Source organism: Corella eumyota, chromosome 2, assembly GCF_963082875.1.
Source record: "Corella eumyota chromosome 2, kaCorEumy4.1, whole genome shotgun sequence".
Taxonomy (NCBI): Eukaryota; Metazoa; Chordata; class Ascidiacea; order Phlebobranchia; family Corellidae; genus Corella; species Corella eumyota.
This window is the reverse complement of record NC_137491.1, coordinates 10,972,783-10,999,185: the sequence shown is the minus strand read 5'-3', so window position 1 is coordinate 10,999,185 and position 26,403 is coordinate 10,972,783. Positions and strand designations below refer to the sequence as shown.

At 25.3% G+C, this 26,403-nt stretch overlaps 1 protein-coding gene across 1 annotated transcript; it reads right to left on the bottom strand.

Moving 5' to 3' along the window:
• Positions 1-21,253: 21,253 nt before the first annotated feature.
• Positions 21,254-26,403, bottom strand: LOC145742978 (uncharacterized). Its single transcript, XM_082560825.1, has 11 exons — positions 26,316-26,403; positions 24,808-24,854; positions 24,581-24,705; positions 24,243-24,298; positions 23,587-23,964; positions 23,317-23,466; positions 23,029-23,070; positions 22,752-22,821; positions 22,353-22,494; positions 22,019-22,146; positions 21,254-21,923 (listed from the first exon to the last, which is right to left on the bottom strand). The coding sequence occupies exons 1-11, from the start codon at positions 26,377-26,379 to the stop codon at positions 21,854-21,856; spliced, it is 1,272 nt and encodes a 423-aa protein (XP_082416951.1). The 5' UTR covers positions 26,380-26,403; the 3' UTR covers positions 21,254-21,853.

Genomic DNA, 26,403 nt, shown 5'->3' with positions numbered 1-26,403 from the left:
CACAACAATTATTTATCGATTTAAAATTTTTTATTTTTTTTCAAAAAATTTGTATGCAATATCATTGGCCAAAAATATCACGTGACCTAATGAAACCCAAAATAAAAATTACCTCAAACTTTTGTTTTACTAAAAATTTTTGCGAAATGTTTTATCTTGAATGTTAGGTAGGCCAATGCGCGTCTAATAAAATACAAAATTTTAGGTTTTGAGATTTCATAAATTTTTAATAAAAGTGTCATAACTTTTATGAATATTAATATTTTTGAAAAATATTATGTAAACACGGTAATTGGACCTATGCGGTTCTAACACAACAATTATTTTTCGATTTAAAATTTTTTATTTTTTTTCAAAAAATTTGTATGCAATATCATTGGCCAAAAATATCACGTGACCTAATTAAACCCAAAATAAAAATTACCTCAAACTTTTGTTTTACTAAAAATTTTCGCGAAATGTTTTATCTTAAATGTTATTTAGGCCAATGCGCGTCTAATAAAATACAAAATTTTAGGTTTTGAGATTTCATAAATTTTTAATAAAAGTGTCATAACTTTTATGAATATTAATATTTTTGAAAAATATTATGTAAACACGGTAATTGGACCTGTGCGGTTCTAACACAACAATTAATTTTTGATTTAAAATTTTTTATTTTTTTTCAAAAAATTTGTATGCAATATCATTGGCCAAAAATATCACGTGACCTAATTAAACCCAAAATTAAAATTATCTCAAACTTTTGTTCTACTCAAAATTTTTGCAAAATGTTTTATCTTGAATTTTAGTTAGGCCAATGCGCGTCTAATAAAATACAAAATTTTAGGTTTTGAGATTTCATAAATTTTTTATAAAAGTTTCATAACTTTTATGAATATTAATATTTTTGAAAAATTTTTTGTAAACACGGTAATTGGACCTGTGCGGTTCTAACATAACAATTATTTTTTGATTTAAAATTTTTTATTTTTTTTCAAAAAATTTGTATGCAATATCATTGGCCAAAAACATCACGTGACCTAATTAAACTCAAAATAAAAGTTATCTCAAACTTTTGTTCTACTCAAAATTTTTGCAAAATGTTTTATCTTGAATGTTAGTTAGGCTAATGCGCGCCTAATTAAACATAAAATTTTAGATTTTGAGATTTCATAAAATTTTAATAAAAGTTTCATAACTTTTATAAATATTAATATTTTCGAAAAGTATTTTGTAAACACGGTAATTGGACCTGTGCAGTTCTAACACAACAATTATTTATCGATTTAAAATTTTTTATTTTTTTTCAAAAAATTTGTATGCAATATCATTGGCCAAAAATATCACGTGACCTAATGAAACCCAAAATAAAAATTACCTCAAACTTTTGTTTTACTAAAAATTTTTGCGAAATGTTTTATCTTGAATGTTAGGTAGGCCAATGCGCGTCTAATAAAATACAAAATTTTAGGTTTTGAGATTTCATAAATTTTTAATAAAAGTGTCATAACTTTTATGAATATTAATATTTTTGAAAAATATTATGTAAACACGGTAATTGGACTTATGCGGTTCTAACACAACAATTATTTTTCGATTTAAAATTTTTTATTTTTTTTCAAAAAATTTGTATGCAATATCATTGGCCAAAAATATCACGTGACCTAATGAAACCCAAAATAAAAATTACCTCAAACTTTTGTTTTACTAAAAATTTTCGCGAAATGTTTTATCTTAAATGTTATTTAGGCCAATGCGCGTCTAATAAAATACAAAATTTTAGGTTTTGAGATTTCATAAATTTTTAATAAAAGTGTCATAACTTTTATGAATATTAATATTTTTGAAAAATATTATGTAAACACGGTAATTGGACCTGTGCGGTTCTAACACAACAATTAATTTTTGATTTAAAATTTTTTATTTTTTTTCAAAAAATTTGTATGCAATATCATTGGCCAAAAATATCACGTGACCTAATTAAACCCAAAATTAAAATTATCTCAAACTTTTGTTCTACTCAAAATTTTTGCAAAATGTTTTATCTTGAATTTTAGTTAGGCCAATGCGCGTCTAATAAAATACAAAATTTTAGGTTTTGAGATTTCATAAATTTTTTATAAAAGTTTCATAACTTTTATGAATATTAATATTTTTGAAAAATTTTTTGTAAACACGGTAATTGGACCTGTGCGGTTCTAACATAACAATTATTTTTTGATTTAAAATTTTTTATTTTTTTTCAAAAAATTTGTATGCAATATCATTGGCCAAAAACATCACGTGACCTAATTAAACTTAAAATAAAAGTTATCTCAAACTTTTGTTCTACTCAAAATTTTTGCAAAATGTTTTATCTTGAATGTTAGTTAGGCTAATGCGCGCCTAATTAAACATAAAATTTTAGATTTTGAGATTTCATAAAATTTTAATAAAAGTTTCATAACTTTTATAAATATTAATATTTTCAAAAAGTATTTTGTAAACACGGTAATTAGACCTGTGCAGTTCTAACACAACAATTATTTATCGATTTAAAAGTTTTTATTTTTTTTTAAAAAATTTGTATGCAATATCATTGGCCAAAAATATCACGTGACCTAATGAAACCCAAAATAAAAATTATCTCAAACTTTTGTTTTACTAAAAATTTTCGCGAAATGTTTTATCTTGAATGTTAGTTAGGCCAATGCGCGTCTAATAAAATACAAAATTTTAGGTTTTGAGATTTCATAAATTTTTAATAAAAGTGTCATAACTTTTATGAATATTAATATTTTTGAAAAATATTATGTAAACACGGTAATTGGACCTATGCGGTTCTAACACAACAATTATTTTTCGATTTAAAATTTTTTATTTTTTTTCAAAAAATTTGTATGCAATATCATTGGCCAAAAATATCACGTGACCTAATTAAACCCAAAATAAAAATTACCTCAAACTTTTGTTTTACTAAAAATTTTCGCGAAATGTTTTATCTTGATCGTTAGTTAGGCCAATGCGCGTCTAATAAAATACAAAATTTTAGGTTTTGAGATTTCATAAATTTTTAATAAAAGTTTCATAACTTTTATAAATATTAATATTTTCGAAAAATATTTTGTAAACACGGTAATTGGACCTGTGCAGTTCTAACACAACAATTATTTATCGATTTAAAATTTTTTATTTTTTTTTAAAAAATTTGTATGCAATATCATTGGCCAAAAATATCACGTGACCTAATGAAACCCAAAATAAAAATTACCTCAAACTTTTGTTTTACTAAAAATTTTCGCGAAATGTTTTATCTTAAATTTTAGTTAGGCCAATGCGCGTCTAATAAAATACAAAATTTTAGGTTTTGAGATTTCATAAATTTTTTATAAAAGTTTTATAACTTTTATGAATATTAATATTTTTGAAAAATTTTTTGTAAACACGGTAATTGGACCTGTGCGGTTCTAACACAACAATTATTTTTTGATTTAAAATTTTTTATTTTTTTTCAAAAAATTTGTATGCAATATCATTGGCCAAAAACATCACGTGACCTAATTAAACCCAAAATAAAAATTATCTCAAACTTTTGTTCTACTCAAAATTTTTGCAAAATGTTTTATCTTGAATGATAGTTAGGCTAATGCGCGCCTAATTAAACATAAAATTTTAGATTTTGAGATTTCATAAAATTTTAATAAAAGTTTCATAACTTTTATGAATATTAATATTTTCGAAAAATATTTTGTAAACACGGTAATTGGACCTGTGCGGTTCTAACACAACAATTATTTTTCGATTTAAAATTTTTTATTTTTTTTTAAAAAATTTGTATGCAATATCATTGGCCAAAAATATCACGTGACCTAAATAAACCCAAAATAAAAATTATCTCAAACTTTTGTTTTACTAAAAATTTTCGCGAAATGTTTTATCTTGAATGTTAGTTAGGCCAATGCGCGTCTAATAAAATACAAAATTTTAGGTTTTGAGATTTCATAAATTTTTAATAAAAGTGTCATAACTTTTATGAATATTAATATTTTTGAAAAATATTATGTAAACACGGTAATTGGACCTGTGCGGTTCTAACACAACAATTATTTTTCGATTTAAAATTTTTTATTTTTTTTCAAAAAATTTGTATGCAACATCATTGGCCAAAAATATCACGTGACCTAATTAAACCCAAAATAAAAATTATCTCAAACTTTTGTTCTACTCAAAATTTTTGCAAAATATTTTATCTTGAATGTTAGTTAGGCCAATGCGCGCCTTATTAAATATAAAATTTCAGATTTTGAGATTTCATAAATTTTTAATAAAAGTTTCATAACTTTTATGAATATTAATACTTTCGAAAAATATTTTGTAAACACGGTAATTGGACCTGTGCGGTTCTAACACAACAATTATTTTTCGATTTAAAATTTTTTATTTTTTTTCAAAAAATTTGTATGCAATATCATTGGCCAAAAATATCACGTGACCTAAATAAACCCAAAATAAAAATTATCTCAAACTTTTGTTTTACTAAAAATTTTCGCGAAATGTTTTATCTTGAATGTTAGTTAGGCCAATGCGCGTCTAATAAAATACAAAATTTTAGGTTTTGAGATTTCATAAATTTTTAATAAAAGTGTCATAACTTTTATGAATATTAATATTTTTGAAAAATATTATGTAAACACAGTAATTGGACCTGTGCAGTTCTAACACAACAATTATTTTTTGATTTAAATTTTTTTATTTTTTTTCAAAAAATTTGTATGCAATATCATTGGCCAAAAATATCACGTGACCTAATTAAACCCAAAATAAAAATTATCTCAAACTTTTGTTCTACTCAAAATTTTCGCAAAATATTTTATCTTGAATGTTAGTTAAGCCAATGCGCGCCTTATTAAATATAAAATTTCAGATTTTGAGATTTCATAAATTTTTAATAAAAGTTTCATAACTTTTATGAATATTAATACTTTCGAAAAATATTTTGTAAACACGGTAATTGGACCTGTGCGGTTCTAACACAACAATTATTTTTCGATTTAAAATTTGTTCTTTTTAAAAAAAAAATTGTATGCAATATCATTGGCCAAAAATATCACGTGACCTAAATAAACCCAAAATAAAAATTATCTCAAACTTTTGTTTTACTAAAAATTTTCGCGAAATGTTTTATCTTGAATGTTAGTTAGGCCAATGCGCGTCTAATAAAATACAACATTTTAGGTTTTGAGATTTCATAAATTTTTAATAAAAGTGTCATAACTTTTATGAATATTAATATTTTTGAAAAATATTATGTAAACACGGTAATTGGACCTGTGCGGTTCTAACACAACAATTATTTTTCGATTTAAAATTTTTTATTTTTTTTCAAAAAATTTGTATGCAATATCATTGGCCAAAAATATCACGTGACCTAATTAAACCCAAAATAAAAATTCTCTCAAACTTTTGTTTTACTAAAAATTTTCGCGAAATGTTTTATCTTGAATGTTAGTTAGGCCAATGCGCGTCTAATAAAATACAACATTTTAGGTTTTGAGATTTCATAAATTTTTAATAAAAGTGTCATAACTTTTATGAATATTAATATTTTTGAAAAATATTATGTAAACACGGTAATTGGACCTGTGCGGTTCTAACACAACAATTATTTTTCGATTTAAAATTTTTTATTTTTTTTCAAAAAATTTGTATGCAATATCATTGGCCAAAAATATCACGTGACCTAATTAAACCCAAAATAAAAATTACCTCAAACTTTTGTTTTACTAAAAATTTTCGCGAAATGTTTTATCTTGAATTTTAGTTAGGCCAATGCGCGTCTAATAAAATACAAAATTTTAGGTTTTGAGATTTCATAAATTTTTAATAAAAGTTTCATAACTTTTATGAATATTAATATTTTTGAAAAATTTTTTGTAAACACGGTAATTGGACCTGTGCGGTTCTAACACAACAACTATTTTTCGATTTAAAATTTTTTATTTTTTTAAAAAAAATTTGTATGCAATATCATTGGCCAAAAATATCACGTGACCTAATTAAACCCAAAATAAAAATTATCTCAAACTTTTGTTCTACTCAAAATTTTTGCAAAATATTTTATCTTGAATGTTAGTTAGGCCAATGCGCGCCTTATTAAATATAAAATTTCAGATTTTGAGATTTCATAAATTTTTAATAAAAGTTTCATAACTTTTATGAATATTAATACTTTCGAAAAATATTTTGTAAACACGGTAATTGGACCTGTGCGGTTCTAACACAACAATTATTTTTCGATTTAAAATTTTTTATTTTTTTTCAAAAAATTTGTATGCAATATCATTGGCCAAAAATATCACGTGACCTAAATAAACCCAAAATAAAAATTATCTCAAACTTTTGTTTTACTAAAAATTTTCGCGAAATGTTTTATCTTGAATGTTAGTTAGGCCAATGCGCGTCTAATAAAATACAAAATTTTAGGTTTTGAGATTTCATAAATTTTTAATAAAAGTGTCATAACTTTTATGAATATTAATATTTTTGAAAAATATTATGTAAACACAGTAATTGGACCTGTGCAGTTCTAACACAACAATTGTTTTTCGATTTAAATTTTTTTATTTTTTTTCAAAAAATTTGTATGCAATATCATTGGCCAAAAATATCACGTGACCTAATTAAACCCAAAATAAAAATTATCTCAAACTTTTGTTCTACTCAAAATTTTCGCAAAATATTTTATCTTGAATGTTAGTTAGGCCAATGCGCGCCTTATTAAATATAAAATTTCAGATTTTGAGATTTCATAAATTTTTAATAAAAGTTTCATAACTTTTATGAATATTAATACTTTCGAAAAATATTTTGTAAACACGGTAATTGGACCTGTGCGGTTCTAACACAACAATTATTTTTCGATTTAAAATTTTTTATTTTTTTTCAAAAAATTTGTATGCAATATCATTGGCCAAAAATATCACGTGACCTAAATAAACCCAAAATAAAAATTATCTCAAACTTTTGTTTTACTAAAAATTTTCGCGAAATGTTTTATCTTGAATGTTAGTTAGGCCAATGCGCGTCTAATAAAATACAAAATTTTAGGTTTTGAGATTTCATAAATTTTTAATAAAAGTGTCATAACTTTTATGAATATTAATATTTTTGAAAAATATTATGTAAACACAGTAATTGGACCTGTGCAGTTCTAACACAACAATTGTTTTTCGATTTAAATTTTTTTATTTTTTTTCAAAAAATTTGTATGCAATATCATTGGCCAAAAATATCACGTGACCTAATTAAACCCAAAATAAAAATTATCTCAAACTTTTGTTCTACTCAAAATTTTCGCAAAATATTTTATCTTGAATGTTAGTTAGGCCAATGCGCGCCTTATTAAATATAAAATTTCAGATTTTGAGATTTCATAAATTTTTAATAAAAGTTTCATAACTTTTATGAATATTAATACTTTCGAAAAATATTTTGTAAACACGGTAATTGGACCTGTGCGGTTCTAACACAACAATTATTTTTCGATTTAAAATTTGTTCTTTTTAAAAAAAAAATTGTATGCAATATTATTGGCCAAAAATATCACGTGACCTAAATAAACCCAAAATAAAAATTCTCTCAAACTTTTGTTTTACTAAAAATTTTCGCGAAATGTTTTATCTTGAATGTTAGTTAGGCCAATGCGCGTCTAATAAAATACAACATTTTAGGTTTTGAGATTTCATAAATTTTTAATAAAAGTGTCATAACTTTTATGAATATTAATATTTTTGAAAAATATTATGTAAACACGGTAATTGGACCTGTGCGGTTCTAACACAACAATTATTTTTCGATTTAAAATTTTTTATTTTTTTTCAAAAAATTTGTATGCAATATCATTGGCCAAAAATATCACGTGACCTAATTAAACCCAAAATAAAAATTACCTCAAACTTTTGTTTTACTAAAAATTTTCGCGAAATGTTTTATCTTGAATTTTAGTTAGGCCAATGCGCGTCTAATAAAATACAAAATTTTAGGTTTTGAGATTTCATAAATTTTTAATAAAAGTTTCATAACTTTTATGAATATTAATATTTTTGAAAAATTTTTTGTAAACACGGTAATTGGACCTGTGCGGTTCTAACACAACAACTATTTTTCGATTTAAAATTTTTTATTTTTTTAAAAAAAATTTGTATGCAATATCATTGGCCAAAAAAATCACGTGACCTAATGAAAACCAAAATAAAAATTACCTCAAACTTTTGTTTTACTGAAAATTTTCGCGAAATGTTTTATCTTGAATGTTAGTTAGGCCAATGTGCGTCTAATAAAATACAAAATTTTAGGTTTTGAGATTTCATAAATTTTTTTTTTTAATAACATGTTAAAACTATGAATTTAACTTCGTCATTTTTAGGTTGCACTTGGTGAACTTCTTTTGTTAACCTTCCAACTATTTACGTGAAAGCGAGAAAAACCTAATCAAAAAAAAAAGAAATTACAATTTTCTTCAAGACGCTTCGGGAACTCCCCGATTTCTGTTTTTATTTATCACGCTCGGATGGTTTTAGATGTAAATTGCTTTATCCTCGATTATATAATATTTCATGTTAATTAATATTTTACATTTTTAAATATAAATTGAATCACAATGTATGTAACAAATTTTTGTTCTTAATAAGTTATTATTTTTTTGTCTTATTCAAAAAATTTAAATACAGTTAAATATTTCAAGTTTTCTTAAAAATTTACAAAAATTATCATTAGTTAACCAACTTTGATATATTGTTATTACTACATAAATATTTATTTTTTGGGATGTATTTATTTAGATTCCCATACTAAATCAAATAGTTTAAAGCTCTTAAACTTGATACACTATCGAACACATCAAACAATCATTTAAATTTCTTAAATTTAAAAATAAATATCTATTTAATTTTTAACTTTTTCAGTTTTTAAAAAAATGCTAAATTATGTATTTAACTGAATGTTAAAAATTCAGTTAACTTTAAGATAACAAAAAATAGTTTTTAAAACTTAAATATGTTTTGAATCATTTTTTTTTAATTTAACTGTAAAACAATTTTTTAATTTAATTATTTTTTTATTTTAATTTACTATTGAACCCTTATTATGGTTCGAAATCTTAGATTTTGAAACATATTGTTATTGTCATTATACTTATTGTTATTATCATTATGGTTCGAAATCTTAGATTTCGAAACATATTGTTATTGTCATTATACTTATTATTATTATTATTTTTATTATCATTTTTATTCTTTCTAGTCCCAATTTTGAAAGAAGATATCTTTAGTTCCTTAGAATTTAAAAATCTGAAATTTTAGTATGTTGTTTATTATCAGATTATGTTTTCATTCTCCTATTTACAACATTTAATTATCACTAATTACTAATTAATAAGTGTTTATTTATTAAAATTTAAAATTTGTTATTTATTTTTTAAATCTTGGCAATTGTATATCATGATATCAGTAACTCAAAAATGAATTAAAATTTTAATTTTTATCACTAATTACTTGTTAATAGATGTTTATTTATTAAAATTTAAGATTGTTATTGCTTTTTTAAATCTTGGTCTATTGTATATCATGATAGCAGTATCTCAAAAATAGATAAAAAATTTAATTTTTGTTTGTTTATTATATTTAAATTATTGTTTGTTTATTTAAAATTGAAGTTCGACATTAAGTATTTAAAATTTGATATAATGTATTTTATAATATAAGTAGTTAAAAAACATATTTAAAAAATAATTTTTGTTTATTTATCATATATGTAAATGCTTGTTTATTTATTAAAAATCAAAAATCAATTTTAGGAATTTAAAATTTAGTCTAATGTGTATCCTGATATTAACAACTTAAAACTCGGTTAAAATATTAATTTTTTGTTTGTATAATATATTTAAATGTTTGTTTGTTTATTAAAAATCAAAGATATGTAATAGTCTTAGTAAATGTTCACGCATATCTTTTTTTTATTTATTAAAATTTATGCTAAACATAATCAAATAATTTCGAACCATATTTTATTTATCAAATAAATCTAGTTGTTTTTATTCTTATTTGACCGAATTTTGAAAGACGATAACTTTTGTTCTTTAAAAGTAAAAGTTCTAAATTTTTAGTATGTTTGTTATAATCCCAACGAATCGCAAACCTCCTATTTACGACATTTAAATGTCACTAATTACTAATTAATATATTTTATTATTAAAATTTAAAGATTAAATTTTCTGAAATTTTAATATGTTGTTGGTATTATTATTTTGTATGTTGCTATTTAAAATGAAGATTTAACTCTAGCTAAATATCGTTTAATCATTATTTAAGTTTTTTTTTTAAATAACGAATCAGTGTGAGTTTAACGCTTAATTAATTTAATAGCGTTCTGGTCGCCGTCAAAAATCGTCCTTTTCGCTGTCTATTAAAGTAAAAAATATTGGTTGAAAATTTAAGTAAAATGTTAAAGTATAAGTCAAAAATGCGTAAAATTTTTTTTTTTAATTGTTTTGTTATTATTATATTTTAATACTCGTTTGATTACTAACAAATTAAGATCGGTATTTTGCTTTTAAATTTAGTTCACCTTTCTATTACAATATCAATGAATGCGTGTTCGTTTGTTAAAATTAGGTTTAAATATAAAAAAGTTCATATTTAAATTTATAATTTAATTAATAAACCTACTAAATAAATTATATTTATAAAAAAGAATCAAACGATTTCGAACCATATTTTATTTATCAAATAAATCTAGTTTTGTTCTGAAATTTCCTTAGTCCAACAATTAAATACGTTTCCGTAGTCCAACAATTGAATTTGATTTTATTAATTTAGTTAGGATTCTTAATTAAGTAATGTTTATGCATAAATTTATTTATTAATAGAGATTAATATTAAAAATAATTAAATGTTTTCGAACCATATTTTATTTATTAAATAAATCTAGTTATTATGGTTCGAAATCTTAGATTTCGAAACATATTGTTATTGTCAGTGTATTTATTATTATTATTATTATGGTTCGAAATCTTAGATTTCGAAACATATTGTTATTGTCATTATACTTATTATGGTTCGAAATCTTAGATTTCGAAACATATTGTTATTGTCATTATATCTATTATTATGGTTCGAAATCTTAGATTTCGAAACATATTGTTATTGTCATTATATTTATTATTATTATTATTATTGTTTTTATTCTTATTTGACGAATTTTGAAAGACGATAACTTTTGTTCTTTAAAACTAAAAGTTCTAAATTTTTAGTATGTTTGTTATTATCCCAACGAATCGCAAACCTCCTATTAACGACATTTAAATGTCACTAATTACTAATTAATATATTTTATTATTAAAATTTAAAGATAAAATTTTCTGAAATTTTACTATGTTGTTGGTATTATTATTATGTATGTTGCTATTTAAAATGAAGATTTAACTCTAGCTAAATATCGTTTAATCATTATTTTAGTTTTTTTATAAAATAACGAATCAGTGTAAGTTTAACGCTTGAATAATTTAATAGCGTTCTGGTCGCCGTAAAAAATCGTCCTTTTCGCTGTCTATTAAAGTAAAAAATATTGGTTGAAAATTTAAGTAAAATGTTAAAGTATAAGTAAAAAATGTGTAAATTTTTTTTTAATTGTTTTGTTATTATTATATTTTAATACTCGTTTGATTACTAACAAATTAAGATCGGTATTTTGCTTTTAAATTTAGTTTACTTTTTTATTACAATATCAATGAATGCGTGTTCGTTTGTTAAAATTAGGTTTAAATATAAAAAAGTTCATATTTAAATTTATAATTTAATTAATAAACCCACTAAATAAATTATATTTATAAAAAAGAATCAAACGATTTCGAACCATATTTTATTTATCAAATAAATCTAGTTATTATTATTATTATTTTTATTATTATTTTTATTCTTTCTAGTCCCAATTTTGAAAGAAGATATCTTTAGTTCCTTAGAATTTAAAAATCTGAAATTTTAGTATGTTGTTTATTATCAGATTATGTTTTCATTCTCCTATTTACAAAACATTTAATTATCACTAATTACTAATTAATAAGTGTTTATTTATTAAAATTTAAAGTTTGTTATTTATTTTTTAAATCTTGGTCAATTGTATATCATGATATCAGTAACTCAAAAATGAATTAAAATTTTAATTTTTATCACTAATTACTAATTAAAGGGTGTTTCTTTATTAAAATTTAAAGGTTGTTATTAATTTTTCAAATCTTGGTCATTTGTATATCATAATATTAGTAACTCAAAAATAAAATATAATTTTTATTTTTATCACTAATTACTAATTAAAAAGTGTTTGTTTATTAAAATTCAAAGGTTGTTGTTAATTATTTAAATTTTTGTCAATTGTATATCGTGATATTAGTAATTCAAAAATGAATTAAAAGTTTAATATTTGTTACTAATTACTAAGTAATAGGTGTTTGTTTATTAAAATTTAAAAATTGGTATTAGATTTTGAAATTTTGGTCGGTTATATATTATACTATTTATAACTCAAAAATAAATTAAAAATTTAATTTTTGTTTGTTTATTATATTGAAATGCTTGTTAGTTTCTTAAAAATTAAAGTCTGATATTAAGCATTAAAATTTTAGTATAATGTATTTGATAATATAAGTAGGTAAAAATTATATTCAAAAAATCATTATCGTTTAGTAATCATATTTAAATGCTTGTTTATTTAATAAAAATCAAAAATCAATTTTAGATATTTAAAATTAAGTATAATGTGTATTCTAATATTAACAACTTAAAACTAGGTTAAATATTATTTATTGTTGCTTGTTTGTTAATTGAAAATTAAAAATATGTAATATTCTTAGTTAATGTTTATGCATAGGCTATCTTTTTATTTATAAAAACCTATGAAAAATAATCAAATAATTTCGAACCATATTTTATTTATCAAATAAATCTAGTTGTTTTTATTCTTTCTAGTCAGAATTTTGAAAGACGATAACTTTTGTTCTTTAAAACTAAAAGTTCTAAATTTTTAGTATGTTTGTTATTATCCCAACGAATCGCAAACCTCCTATTTACGACATTTAATTATCACTAATTACTAATTAATAGGTGTTTGTTTATTTAAATTTAAAGATTGTTATTAGGTTTTTAAATTTTGGTCGGTTTTATCTTATAATATTTATAATTCGAAAATAAATTAAAAAATAATTCTTGTTTGTTTTTTATATTTAAATGCTGGTTTGTTCATTAAAAATTAAAGTTCGACATTAAGCATTAAAAATTTGGTATGATGTATTTTATAATATAAGTAATTAAAAAACGTATTAGAAAAATAATTATCGTGTAGTAATCAAAGTTAAACGATTCTACAATATCGTGCTTCTTATTTTGTAACTTAAAGTAATGATAACAAAATGGAAGGAAGCGCACCAAAAGGCTACATAAAAAAGGAAAAAGGCAAAACGCACCGATACGCGTGCGCAATAAAACACACAAGCTTCGATAACAATAATGTTTACGCCACATAACCCCCCTCAGAAGCGTCGTAAATACACAAAAAAATAGCAATAACAGTTAAATCAAATAAAAATGTTTGTATTAGATCTTTTTGGGTCTACCACGACCAATATGTTTGGTTACTTGGATCGGCTGAGTGGGATCCGCGTGCACCGGTTTCAAACGATCCACCGAAACTATTTGTTTGTTGGCACCCATTTCTAATTCAAAAGTTTTTGGGCCACGTTTTAAAACTAAATACGGTCCTTGGTATGGTGCGGTAAGTGGCGGTCGATGTGAATCCTTACGAACGAAAACGTATTTGCAAGTTTTTAAGCTGGGGGGAAAATTTGTTTTCAGAATAGCGTGGCGCGACATCGGCTGAGGAACAAAATTATTTACTTTTTCTTTTAAATACTTGAGCGTCGTTTTTGCATCATTTAAATTTGGTTCATGCTTTATTAAATCCCCAGGAACGGAAAGTGGAGTGCCATAAACCAACTCGGCAGACGATATCTTTAGATCTTCTTTCGGCGCGGTTCGAATACCCAAAAGTACCCATGGAAGTTGTTCAATCCAGTTTGGACCCTCTAGTCGTGCCATTAGTGAACTTTTAAGGTGTCGATGAAACCTTTCCACCAAACCGTTTGCTGGTGGTCTGAAGGCACACGTATGATGAATTTGTATGCCAAGTGTCTCGTTCATATTTCTCCAGATACTTGAAGTAAATTGCGCTCCGCGATCACTAGACAGGTTGGTTGGTATACCAAATCGTGAAATCCAATGGTATAAAAACATTTTCGCACAAGTTGCCGTTGTTGAATTTTTCATTGGAATAGCTTCTGGCCACCTAGTAAAACGGTCAACGATGGTAAGAAGATAAACATGGCCGTCGGAGGGCGGAAGTGGTCCTACAATGTCAATGTTTAAATCACTAAAACGATTCTGGGTTTCAGGATATCTAACCAATGGAGCGTGAACATGCCTTTGTATCTTGGATTTTTGGCAAGATAAACACTGCCTTGTCCATATTCCCACGTCTTTATTAAGCTCATTCCAAACAAACTTTGAGCTTATTAACTTCCGCGTTGTTCGTATAGACGGATGCGAAAGGTCGTGAATAATATGAAAAACTTTTTCACGCCACTTTAGAGGAACAATAGGGCGAGGCTTGCCGGTCGAAATGTCGCAAAGTATTGAAAAGTCTTGTTTTTCAAATGTGACGTCGGCTACTTTAAGCTTCGTGTCGGCTGATCGATAACTTTGTACTTCTCGATCTAATTGGTCCGCAGCAAAAAGTTTATAGTCCATATCGATGGTTTGATTGACGTTGAATATATTGGCCCGTGACAAAGCATCTGCTACAACATTACTTTTTCCGCTGATGTGTTGGATGTCTGTAGAATATTCGGATATTGCAGATAAATGACGCTGTTGTCGACTGGACCAGGGATCAGAAGCTTTTGAAAAGGCGAAAATAAGAGGTTTGTGGTCTGTATAAATTGTAAAAATTCTGCCTTGAAGAAAGTATCGAAAATGACGCACCGCCAGATAAATTGCCAACAGTTCTCGGTCAAACGTACTATATTTTTCCTTCGCCAGCCTCAAGTGTTTACTAAAAAATGCGAGGGGTTTCCAAGCGCCGTCGATAAATTGCTGTAAAACAGCACCTACTGCTTTTTGTGAAGCGTCCACAGTTAAAACAGTTTTAGCATTGGCTTGGGGATGATATAACATGGCACAATGCGCAAGAGAAGCCTTTGCTTGGTCAAACGCGGACTGTAACTGTGGATCCCAATTTAACTTTGATGGCTTGCCAGCTAACTGTTTATAAATTGGAGTCACAATACGAGCAACATCTGGAATAAAACGGAAATAAAAGTTGATCATACCGGCAAACTCTTGAAGACCTTTAATAGTGTTTGGTGGTTGCAAATTTTGGATAGTTTTTACTTTGTCTGGCAAAGGAATAATTCCATACCGGCTCACTTGATGCCCCAAAAAATTAATTTGGGTCTTGCCAAATTGACATTTTTTAACATTAACAATTAAACCGTGACATGAAAGTTGTTTGAAAAGTTCTTGTAAATGCTTATGGTGTTCAGTCTGCGATCTGCTGGCCACTAATATATCGTCCAGATAAACAAAAACGAATTTTAAGTGTTGGAAAATACTATCCATAAGTCTTTGAAAGGCTTGAGCTGCGTTTTTCAAACCGAAAGGCATTCTTTTAAATTCAAAAAGTCCAAATAGCGTGATGACGACTGTCTTCTGAATGTCTTCTGAAGCTACTGGTACTTGATGATACCCTCTTATTAGGTCAATTTTTGAGAATACGCAACATCCATCTAATTGAGAGGTAAAATCTTGAATATGTGGAATCGGATAACGATCCGGTTCCGTAACAGCATTTAGTCGACGATAATCGCCACACGGGCGCCAACCTCCTGTAGCTTTAGGAACTAAATGGAGGGGGGATGACCAAGGACTTGATGACCGTTGAATAATTCCTAAATTCAGCATTTTAGAAAACTCATGTTTTGCAATTTCTAATTTTTCTGGCGACAATCGTCGCGCTCGAGCATGCACCGGAGAATGCTGGACTTTATGTTTGATAGTACCTTCATTAAAACGTGGTGTTGTTATATCAGGAAATTCTTTTATCAACTTGTCATATGATGAATTTATTTGTGAGAAAGTTGGTTTTGAAATATTAAAAAGCTTCCGGCCTTTTAAATCTACAACCAAGGAATGTTCGCGAATAAAGTCAGCACCTAATAATGGTCTCATGACATCAGCAATAACAAATTTCCATGCGAATGTGCCAGTAGGTAAGTGGACACGAATGATTTTTGAACCATAAGTTTGTATTTTTCCACCATTAGCAGCGATTAGAGGGTTTTCTTTGTTTTTCTTGTAGCGTTCATATCTTGTTGGTGGAATAACACTTATTTCGGCCTCAGAATCAACTAAGAATTTTATTTTAGATATTTTGTCGTCCAGGAAAAACAGGTTACTATGCTTGCCGGTTGCTGCTACAGACAACAACCGGCTTTCTAGTTTTCCGAATATTGACATGGTGGGATACATTTCTTAGCATTTTTACCAAATCGACGATGGTAAAAACAAAGAATTTTTTTAGAATCAGTTTTAGATACCGCATAAGAAGAAAAAGAAGAGGCGCTTTTTGTTAGCAAGATTGCATCTGCACGTTGCGCAAGTTTACGCATATCTTCAAAGTTACTGTCGGCTAAAACCACACGCACGTCTTCAGGTAGAAGCTGCAAAAATATATGTTGAAAAAGGAAACAAGATTTGTGATTTCCTAAAAGAGCCAACATTTCGTCCATTAATTCAGAAGGTTTACGATCCCCTAAAGTAGGCATGTTTAGAATTCTCGACGCCCTTTCTTGTGGAGAAAGGCTAAATGTTCCGAGAAGACGCTGTTTGAGAGCGTCATACTTTCCAGTGGTTGGCGGATCTTCCAGGAAATCAATAAGACGAAGTGCGGTGTCCTGGTCTAATGCAGACACAACGTATAAATATCTTGTTTGGTCGGTAACAATATTTCGCAATTCAAACTGTGCTTCAGCTTGTTGGAACCAAACTCGAGGATGGGACGACCAAAAGTTTGGTAACTTAAGCGCAACGGCATTTTCTTCTTTCGTTTTCTTAGAAATTACGTTTCTAAGCGTCGGGGTCACCAATGTAGTAATCAAAGTTAAACGATTCTACAATATCGTGCTTCTTATTTTGTAACTTAAAGTAATGATAACAAAATGGAAGGAAGCGCACCAAAAGGCTACATAAAAAAGGAAAAAGGCAAAACGCACCGATACGCGTGCGCAATAAAACACACAAGCTTCGATAACAATAATGTTTACGCCACAATCGTTTATTTATCATATTTAAATGCTTGTTTATTTAATAAAAATCAATTTTAAGAATTTAAAATTTACTATAATTTATATCCTAATATCACCAACTTAAAACTGGGTTAAATATTAGTTTTTGTTTGTATTATATATATAAATGCTTGTTTGTTTATTAAAAATCAAAGGTTTGTAATATTCTTAGTTAATGTTTATGCATATCTTTTTTTATTTATAAAAATTTATGTTAAAAATAATCAAATATTTTCGAACCATATTTTATTTATCAAATAAATCTAGTTATTATGGTTCGAAATCTTAGATTTCGAAACATATTGTTATTGTCATTATACTTATTATTATTATTATTTTTATTATTTTTATTCTTTCTAGTCCCAATTTTGAAAGAAGATATCTTTAGTTCCTTAGAATTTAAAAATCTGAAATTTTAGTATGTTGTTTATTATCAGATTATGTTTTCATTCTCCTATTTACAACATTTAATTATCACTAATTACTAATTAATAAGTGTTTATTTATTAAAATTTAAAGTTTGTTATTTATTTTTTAAATCTTGGTCAATTGTATATCATGATATCAGTAACTCAAAAATGAATTAAAATTTTAATTTTTGTCACTAATTACTAATTAAAGGGTGTTTCTTTATTAAAATTTAAAGGTTGTTATTAATTTTTCAAATCTTGGTCAATTGTATATCATGATATTAGTAACTCAAAACTGAATTAAAATTTTAATTTTTAATCACTAAATACTAATTAATAAGTGTTTGTTTATTTAAATTTAAAGGTTGTTGTTAATTTTTAAAATTTTTGTCAATTGTATATTATGATATTAGTAACTCAAAAATAAATTAAAATTTTAATTTTTGACACTACTTACTAATAAATAGGTGTTTGTTTATTTAAATTTAATGATTGTTATTAGGTTTTTAAATTTTGGTCAGTTATATGTTATAATATTTATAACTTAAAAATGAAATAAAAATTAATTCTTGTTTGTTTATTATATTTAAATGCTTGTTTGTTGATTAAAAGTTAAAGTCCGATATTAAGCAATAAAAATTTGGTATGATGTATTTTAAAATATAAGTAGTTAAAAAACATATTTGAAAAATAAGTTTCAATTGTTTATCATATTTAAATGCTTGTTTATTTAATTTAAATCAAAAATCAATTTCAGGAATTTAAAATTTGGTATAATCTATATCCTGATATAAACAACTTAAAACTGCGTTAAATATTAGTTTTTGTGTGTATAGTATATATAAATGCTTGTTTGTTTATTCAAAGATATGTAATATTCTTAGTTAATGTTTATGCATATCTTTTTTTATTTATAAAAATTTATGTTAAAAATAATCAAATAATTTCGAACCATATTTTATTTATCAAATAAACCTAGTTATGGTTCGAAATCTCAGATTTCGAAACATATTGTTATTGTCCGTATATTTATTATTATTTTTATTTTTATTCTTACTAATCCGAATTTTGAAATCGAATAACTTTTGATTTTGTGTATATAAATTTTTTAAATTTTAGTATGTTGTTTATTATCCTATTGTGTTTCAATCTTCCTATTTTGATAATTTAAGTATTACTAATTAGTAATTAATAGGTGTTTGTTTATTGAAATTTAGAGATCGTTATTAAGTTTTCAAATTTTGGTCAGTTATATATCATAATATTAATAACTCGAAAATGGATTAAAAATTTAATTTTTGTTTGTTTATTATATTTAAATTCTTGTTTGTTTATTAAAAATTAAAGTTTGATATTGAGCATTTAAAATTTAATATAATGTATTTTATGATATTAGTAATTAAATTACATGTTTAAAAAAGAATTTTTGTTTGTTTATTTTATTCAAATGCTTGTTTATTTATTAAAAATCAAAAATCAATTTTGGGAATTTAAAATTTAGTAAAATGTATATCTTGATATTAACAACATAAAACTGGGTTAAAAAATTAATTTTATTTGTATAATATATATAAATGCTTGTTTGTTTATTAAAAATCAAAGATATGTAATATTCTTAGTTAAGGTGTAATTATTTTTTTTTTTTTAAATAACGAATCAGTGTGAGTTTAACGCTTGAATAATTTAATAGCGTTCTGGTCGCCGTCAAAAATCGTCCTTTTCGCTGTCCATTAAAGTAAAATATATTGGTTGAAAATTTAAGTAAAATGTTAAAGTATAAGTAAAAAATGTGTAAATTTTTTTTTAATTGTTTTGTTATTATTATGTTTTAATACTCGTTTGATTACCAAAAATTAAGATCGGTATTTTGCTTTTAAATTTAGTTTACTTTTATATTACAATATCAATGAATGCGTGTTCGTTTGTTAAAATTAAGTTTAAATTAAAAAAAGTTAATATTTAAATTTATAATTTATTTAATAAACCTACTAAATAAATTATATTTATAAAAAAAATCAAACGATTTCGAACCATATTTTATTTATCAAATAAATCTAGTTATTATTATTATTATTGTTTTTATTCTTTCTAGTCAGAATTTTGAAAGACGATAACTTTTGTTCTTTAAAACTAAAATGTCTAAATTTTTAGTATGTTTGTTATTATCCCAACGAATCGCAAACCTCCTGTTTACGAAATTTAATTATCACTAATTACTAATTAATAGGTGTTTGTTTATTAAAATTTAAAGGTTGTTATTAATTTTTTAAATCTTGGTTAATTGTATATGATGATATTACTAACTCAAAAATAAATTAATATTTTAATTTTCATTACTAATTACTAACTAATAGGTGTTTGTTTATTAAAATTTAAAGGTTTTGTTGTTAATTTTTTAAATTTTGGTCAATTGTATATCATGATATTAGTAACTCGAAAATAAAATAGAATTTTAATTTTTATCACTAATTACTAATTAATAAGTGTTTGTTTATTAAAACTCAAAGGTTGTTGTTAATTTTTTAAATTTTTAACAAATGTATATCATGATATTAGTAACTCAAAAATGAATAAAAGTTCTAATTTTTGTCACTAATTACTAATTAATAGGTGTTTGTTTATTTAAATTTAAAGATTGTTATTAGGTTTTTAAAGTTTGGTCGGTTATATCTTATAATATTTATATTTCGAAAATAAATTAAAAAATAATTCTTGTTTGTTTGTTATATTTAAATGCTGGTTTGTTCATTAAAAATTAAAGTTCGATATTAAGCATTAAAAATTTGGTATGATGTATTTATTTTATAATATAAGTAGTTAAAAAACATATAAGAAAAATAATTTACGTTTATTTATCATATTTAAATGCTTGTTTATTCCATAAAAACTAAAGATTGTTATTTAAGCGCAGAACAAAGAAAAAATTTTAATTTTTTAGTGTAATAATTAAAAAAGGTATACGTAATATTTGATTAATTAGTTCAGTTAATCTTTTTAAATAGGTAATGTTTGTCTATAAATTTATTTACAATAAATATTAATTTTAAAAATAATCAAATAATTTCGAACCATATTTTATTTATCAAATAAATCTAGTTATTATTATTATTATTATTAATATATTCAGGTGTCATATAAGCCGTAAATTTTGAGTCAAATTAACTTTTGTTTTAGTAAATCAAAAGTTATGAAATTTTAGTATGTTGTTTATTACCAGATTGTTGCAATCCACCTATTTTCAAAATGTAATTAATTTAATTTAAATGCTTGTTTGTTTATTAAATATCAAAGTTAATATTCGGCATTAAAAATTTAGTCCAACGTATATCCTGATATCAACAACTTTAAACTAGGTTACAAAATTGTTTTTTGTTTGTTTATTATATTTAAAATCGTAAGTCTGTTGACGTCACGTGGTGAGGCGCTAAAGAGGCAATGTACGGTTAATAGGCAAAATATAAAAACACTGTAACTTTTGTTTTAATAAGAATTTACACGATTTTTTTTATTTAAAATTTTATATATTCGAAACTTTTATCACTGTATTTTTGGGACTTGAAGTTGAAAATTTGGTATATAATGAATAAAGCAGAATTATTGCCCATTAAATTGGTAACAAAATGGTTTTTGGCAACTTTAGACACGCGTACTATTTAATGCAAAATGGCCTTATCCGTTTATATTGAAGAGATATATATTTATATTATACGTAACACCATTGGTAGTGTAGTTAATTTATCAAAGACTAAGTTAGTAAAAATCATGCTTATTATAGCGGGCAGTTCATTGATATTAACGAAAGGTATAATTTAACTATTTTTTATTTATAACAGTAAATCATTTGTATTTAAGACACGACTTTATTTCACATATAACACAGGTAAACTCTGCACAATAAACGCCTCTGATTTCATTACATCAAATAAAATTAACAATTTTGCTTCAGCCCATATACTGTATTACAAGTATTTTGGCATGATATATATTTGCATTTAAAACTACTTATATAAAATTAAATTTTTATTTCTTAAAGTTTTCATGTCAAGGAACTAGCAGTACTAGACATTTTGTCAAGGTCTTTAATTTGTTGGCGAATATTTAATACTCTAAAAAATGTAGAAAAAATATTGTTACAAGTAATTCAATTTTCTGTAACATAAAATTTCTACATTAAGTACCTTAATATGATAAGTTGCCTTACCTTTGTTCTTTAACAGTTGAAATAATTTCTGAAGCCCTTACTTTGGAGCGAGTAGAAGTTAACTCTGCATTTAGACTTGTAATATGTTCTGATAGAAACTTGTGGTAATCTGTGGAAAATTGATGACACTGTAACAAAAAAAAGAAATTTTAAACAAAACGAATCTTTTTTTCAAATTTTAAACAAAACGAATCTTTTTTTTAAATTTGCCGAGTAATGCAAAAATTTTTTTTTATATATAATATATAAAATATTTTTTTAATATTACAATTTTAAAATATTTTTCAAATGACATTTAAATATTTTAAATAAGTACATGCATAAAATTAAGTACCTGTTTTTCACATATATCTGACGGCCAGTTTTGTATATGACCGACATAAGCTGGTTCAAAAACAGGACGTAAATAATCAAGGTGGACAAAATCAGGTACAACTAGTTCAGGTTCTGGTGATCTTTCAGTTTTTTTTTCTGGTCTATAAATAAAAAACAATCAGTATCATGTCAAGCAAATTATTTATAATAGGTCAATAAAAAATAGGGGTCTTGCATAAGTCTGCATAGAACCATGCTAGCTTTTCTTTACAAGTTTTAAACTTTGTTTCTCTAGCATACTTATCCAATAAATATAACACAATGACAATTTTATACTAGATTATAAAAAAGTTCTATACACAGATAGTACGTGTTCATTTATTAAAATTGTTTGAAGTATTTTAAAAATAATTCCTACTCGGTTTCCTCCGGAACGGGACAAGATTTTTTTGCTGGAGGAGGTGAGTCATCGTCTTCTTCGTTCTTTGCTGAAAAAAACACAAAAAAACATGAATGATTATTTTAAATAAAAGTGTGTATAAATGATTCTATAAATAATAAACCCAAATAAATATAATACAGTTTTTTTTGTAAACTATGCACCTTGAAAATATCAACGTTGCCATTTTAAAAAAAGTTTAATTAAAAATAAGTAACATGTTGTTGGTTAGAAAAAAAAAATTAAGAATGTTTACCTTCTTGATTTTTTGCAGCAGCTTTAATAAGAAGTTGCAGGGCTAAAAGTTAAATAAAAACATAATTATTTTAAAATATTTATAGGTTAAAGAAAAAACATTAAATAGGAAAATTTATCATTTATTGTAGGCAATTTTATTTAGGTAAATTTTGTCAGATAATTAAATTAATATAAAGTATATATATTTCTGATAATTTTGATTAATTTTACATTAAAAATTTTAACATGCAGATTAAAATGTAAAAAATAATGCTTAGCTATGGTTAAGCTAGGTCATATAAATTACCATTTTTAAGGTTCCCCTCTGCACTGTTATTAGAAGTATTAGTGGTAGCAGCTTGGTTTAAAACATTTGATAAGGTTCGAACTAACAAGGATGCAGTAGATTCTGAATTTGGTTTGTCTGATGTGTCTTCACTATTCTCATGTAATACTCCTTAATAATAAAAAAATCCAACAATTATATGTGACTAAAAACTACCAAATCACTTTAACAAATGTTGGTAAATACATAAATTTTGGTTTTATATTAATAAATAAACAAACAATTTTCTACCTTTGGACCTATTAGATTGGGATAAATACTCTGTTGAAGAATGCTTTCCATTTGTAACATCAGTTTTTTTACCATCCCACCTTACATTGGTTAGATTAGCATTGTTTGCAACATTAACATGGTTAAAAGTCTTTGAGTTACTGCTGGTTCTATAATCCTTATCTTTTCCTTTGTTTATATCAGTTAATTTATCTCTGTAGTCAATGTCTCGATAGTCCCTGTCATTTGACGACGCTTTATTTGAGCGGTAATCACGATCGTGATTGTTGCTACGATAGTCTTTGTCAGTGGTTTCGTTAGTATAAGATTGTTGAGATTTTTCGGAGGATTGATGATTGGAGGAGCGATGGGAAGAATGGTGTGATTTCGAGGCTGAATCTGATGCAGAAGTGCAAATGGTTTTATATTCATGTCATTAATACTTGAGGAATATGGTTTAATGTATAAAAGATTAATTTATATGCAGAATGACAACATATAATAGTGCCCACAACATGACGGTTTAATAACCTTCTAAAGCAACTTTAAAAGAATATCAGCTAAGGGGACCTAATATTTAATTTTTCTATGACTTGAATAACTTTGGTTTATTTCTGTAAAATTATTAAAACAAAGGTTTTAAATATGGATTAAAATTTTCTGTGGATAGTACTTACTTTTATGTGATGATGAAAATTTGTTTTTATCCTTAGATTTGAGATCAATAACATCGCTATAAATACAAAAAGGTTTCAAAACAGAAACATTGCTACTGGTATTTAGTTAACTTATTGCCTTAAGGCTAAGTTTGCAATTGTTAACATCACTCTGCAAAAACTATTTAGTATAAAAATACGTGAGAAAATTTATTAAATAAAAAAATAGTTTTTAAATATGACAATTTGCTACAGCTGATATTTAATTAAAAATAACAAGAAAAATGAATACCCAATTTAATAATAGGTTTATGAAAACATAGTTACCACCATTTTTTTGTTTATGTAATTTAAATCACCTTTCATTCCAATCCTTTGGTTTTTCCCACTGCGAAACTTCAGATAAATTATTATAGAAATATTTCTTTCCTGATGAACTAATGTGTTCTGACCAGTTTCCACAACCTCTTAAAGCACCTTGAATCTAAAAAGCAATAACTTATTCTAATTAAAAACATAAAAACTTTTCATAATCTAAAAAGTTACAACTTTTTATTATCTTTAAAGTTATGCCATTTCAAAATACCTTGTGATGTTTTTTCTCTGTAGTTGACTTTGAACTGTGGTAAGAACCTAAATACAGCAATTATATTTTTAGACTATTATAAAGTTTTAAAAAGTGCTTTTACTTTAAATTTGCTTCTTTCTGTTAATGTTTTTTCAATTTTATTGTAGGTTCTTTTTGTATTAAGGATTTATATATTGGGTTTTATTACCTATGACCCTGTTGTAAAGTAGGACAGTGGGCAGGAATTTTTCATAGTGCAAAAACATTAACTTACAGGGTAAAAGGAAATCATAGAAATAAAGAAAACTTAGAAAAGAAAAAAATAGAATAGGCCCGATTAAAATCTATTTAAAGTAGTTGCGTTGTACTAGATTACTTCTTTTATCATTTAAAGTTAATCCCTTTATTATTGTATTTTTATGATTTTTTGTATAGCCTAGTTTTTCTAATGTTTATTATTAATGTTACCCTGACTTTTAACATAATAAAGCAAGTGCTGTAGTTACACGATGATCTGAAGATTCGGCAAGAAGATTCATCCTGCAAAAACTGTGGGAAGTCAACAAAATTTCTATGTATAATATCGGTAAAATATGGTCTTACGATAACATTTTACACGGTAATTTTGCTGCCACCTTGTTGCTTTTTTTTTGCAGCCCAAACCTTCTGGCAGCCAGTTACACACACAACAGAGGTCATAGTATTTTGTTAGTACAATACCCCTTCTGGATACCACACAGAACTTTTAAGGTAAATGTGTGTGCACCAGCAATTTTTTCTTTAATGAACTCTTTATGGGGTAGTACTAAAATACGGGATGCGGGAAGTTGCGGGGTGCGGGAAATACCGAGGTCGTATGTAAACGTTAACAAAAAAACGCTGAATGCGGAAAAGGACGGACTTTTTATACCCTCCCCTAATCTTCCCTTGTGCTTTATATTCAATTTCGCATCATTTCTTGACCTTTAAAGTTAATCCCGCATAACCCCTTAGCCCTTTAGATAAAAACAGCAATCATCCCGCAGAAAAGTACAAAAATTCCGTTCTGTCCCGCATTCCGCGAATTTTCGTTAACGTTTACATACGGTCCCGCACTATCCCGTATCCCGTACTTTAGTATTGTCCTCTTTATGCAACCTAGCACCATTTTTTTTAATTAGTACAAATTTTGTTATTCGAAGTTAAGTATGTTAGTCCAGCAAAAGACAATTTGTAGATAGTAATATTTTTTTCTAATCTGGTTTGATTGTCAGATTGTCAGTCACTCTGTCAGTGTGTTAGTGTTTTTTATTAATTTGAATATTTTCAAAAAAAAAATAAAAACTTTTAAATATTAAGTAAGTAAAAGAATCCTGTGGGGCGTACTTTTTACATGTAGTTAACTTTAAAATGACTTATAGCCCAAATGCAGATACCCAACTTGAAAAGAAAAAAAAGAAAACTTAAAAAAAGAAAATCCTTTAAGACTTAGCTGTTTAGCCTACGAATTGATTGGTGATAATAAATATTTAACGAATTATACATACCTCTATTTTCGTTATGAAACAACATATTTTTTCCATCAACTCTTAGCTTTTGGGGCATTTCCATTGTCGCAGGGTCACTTAAAATGTA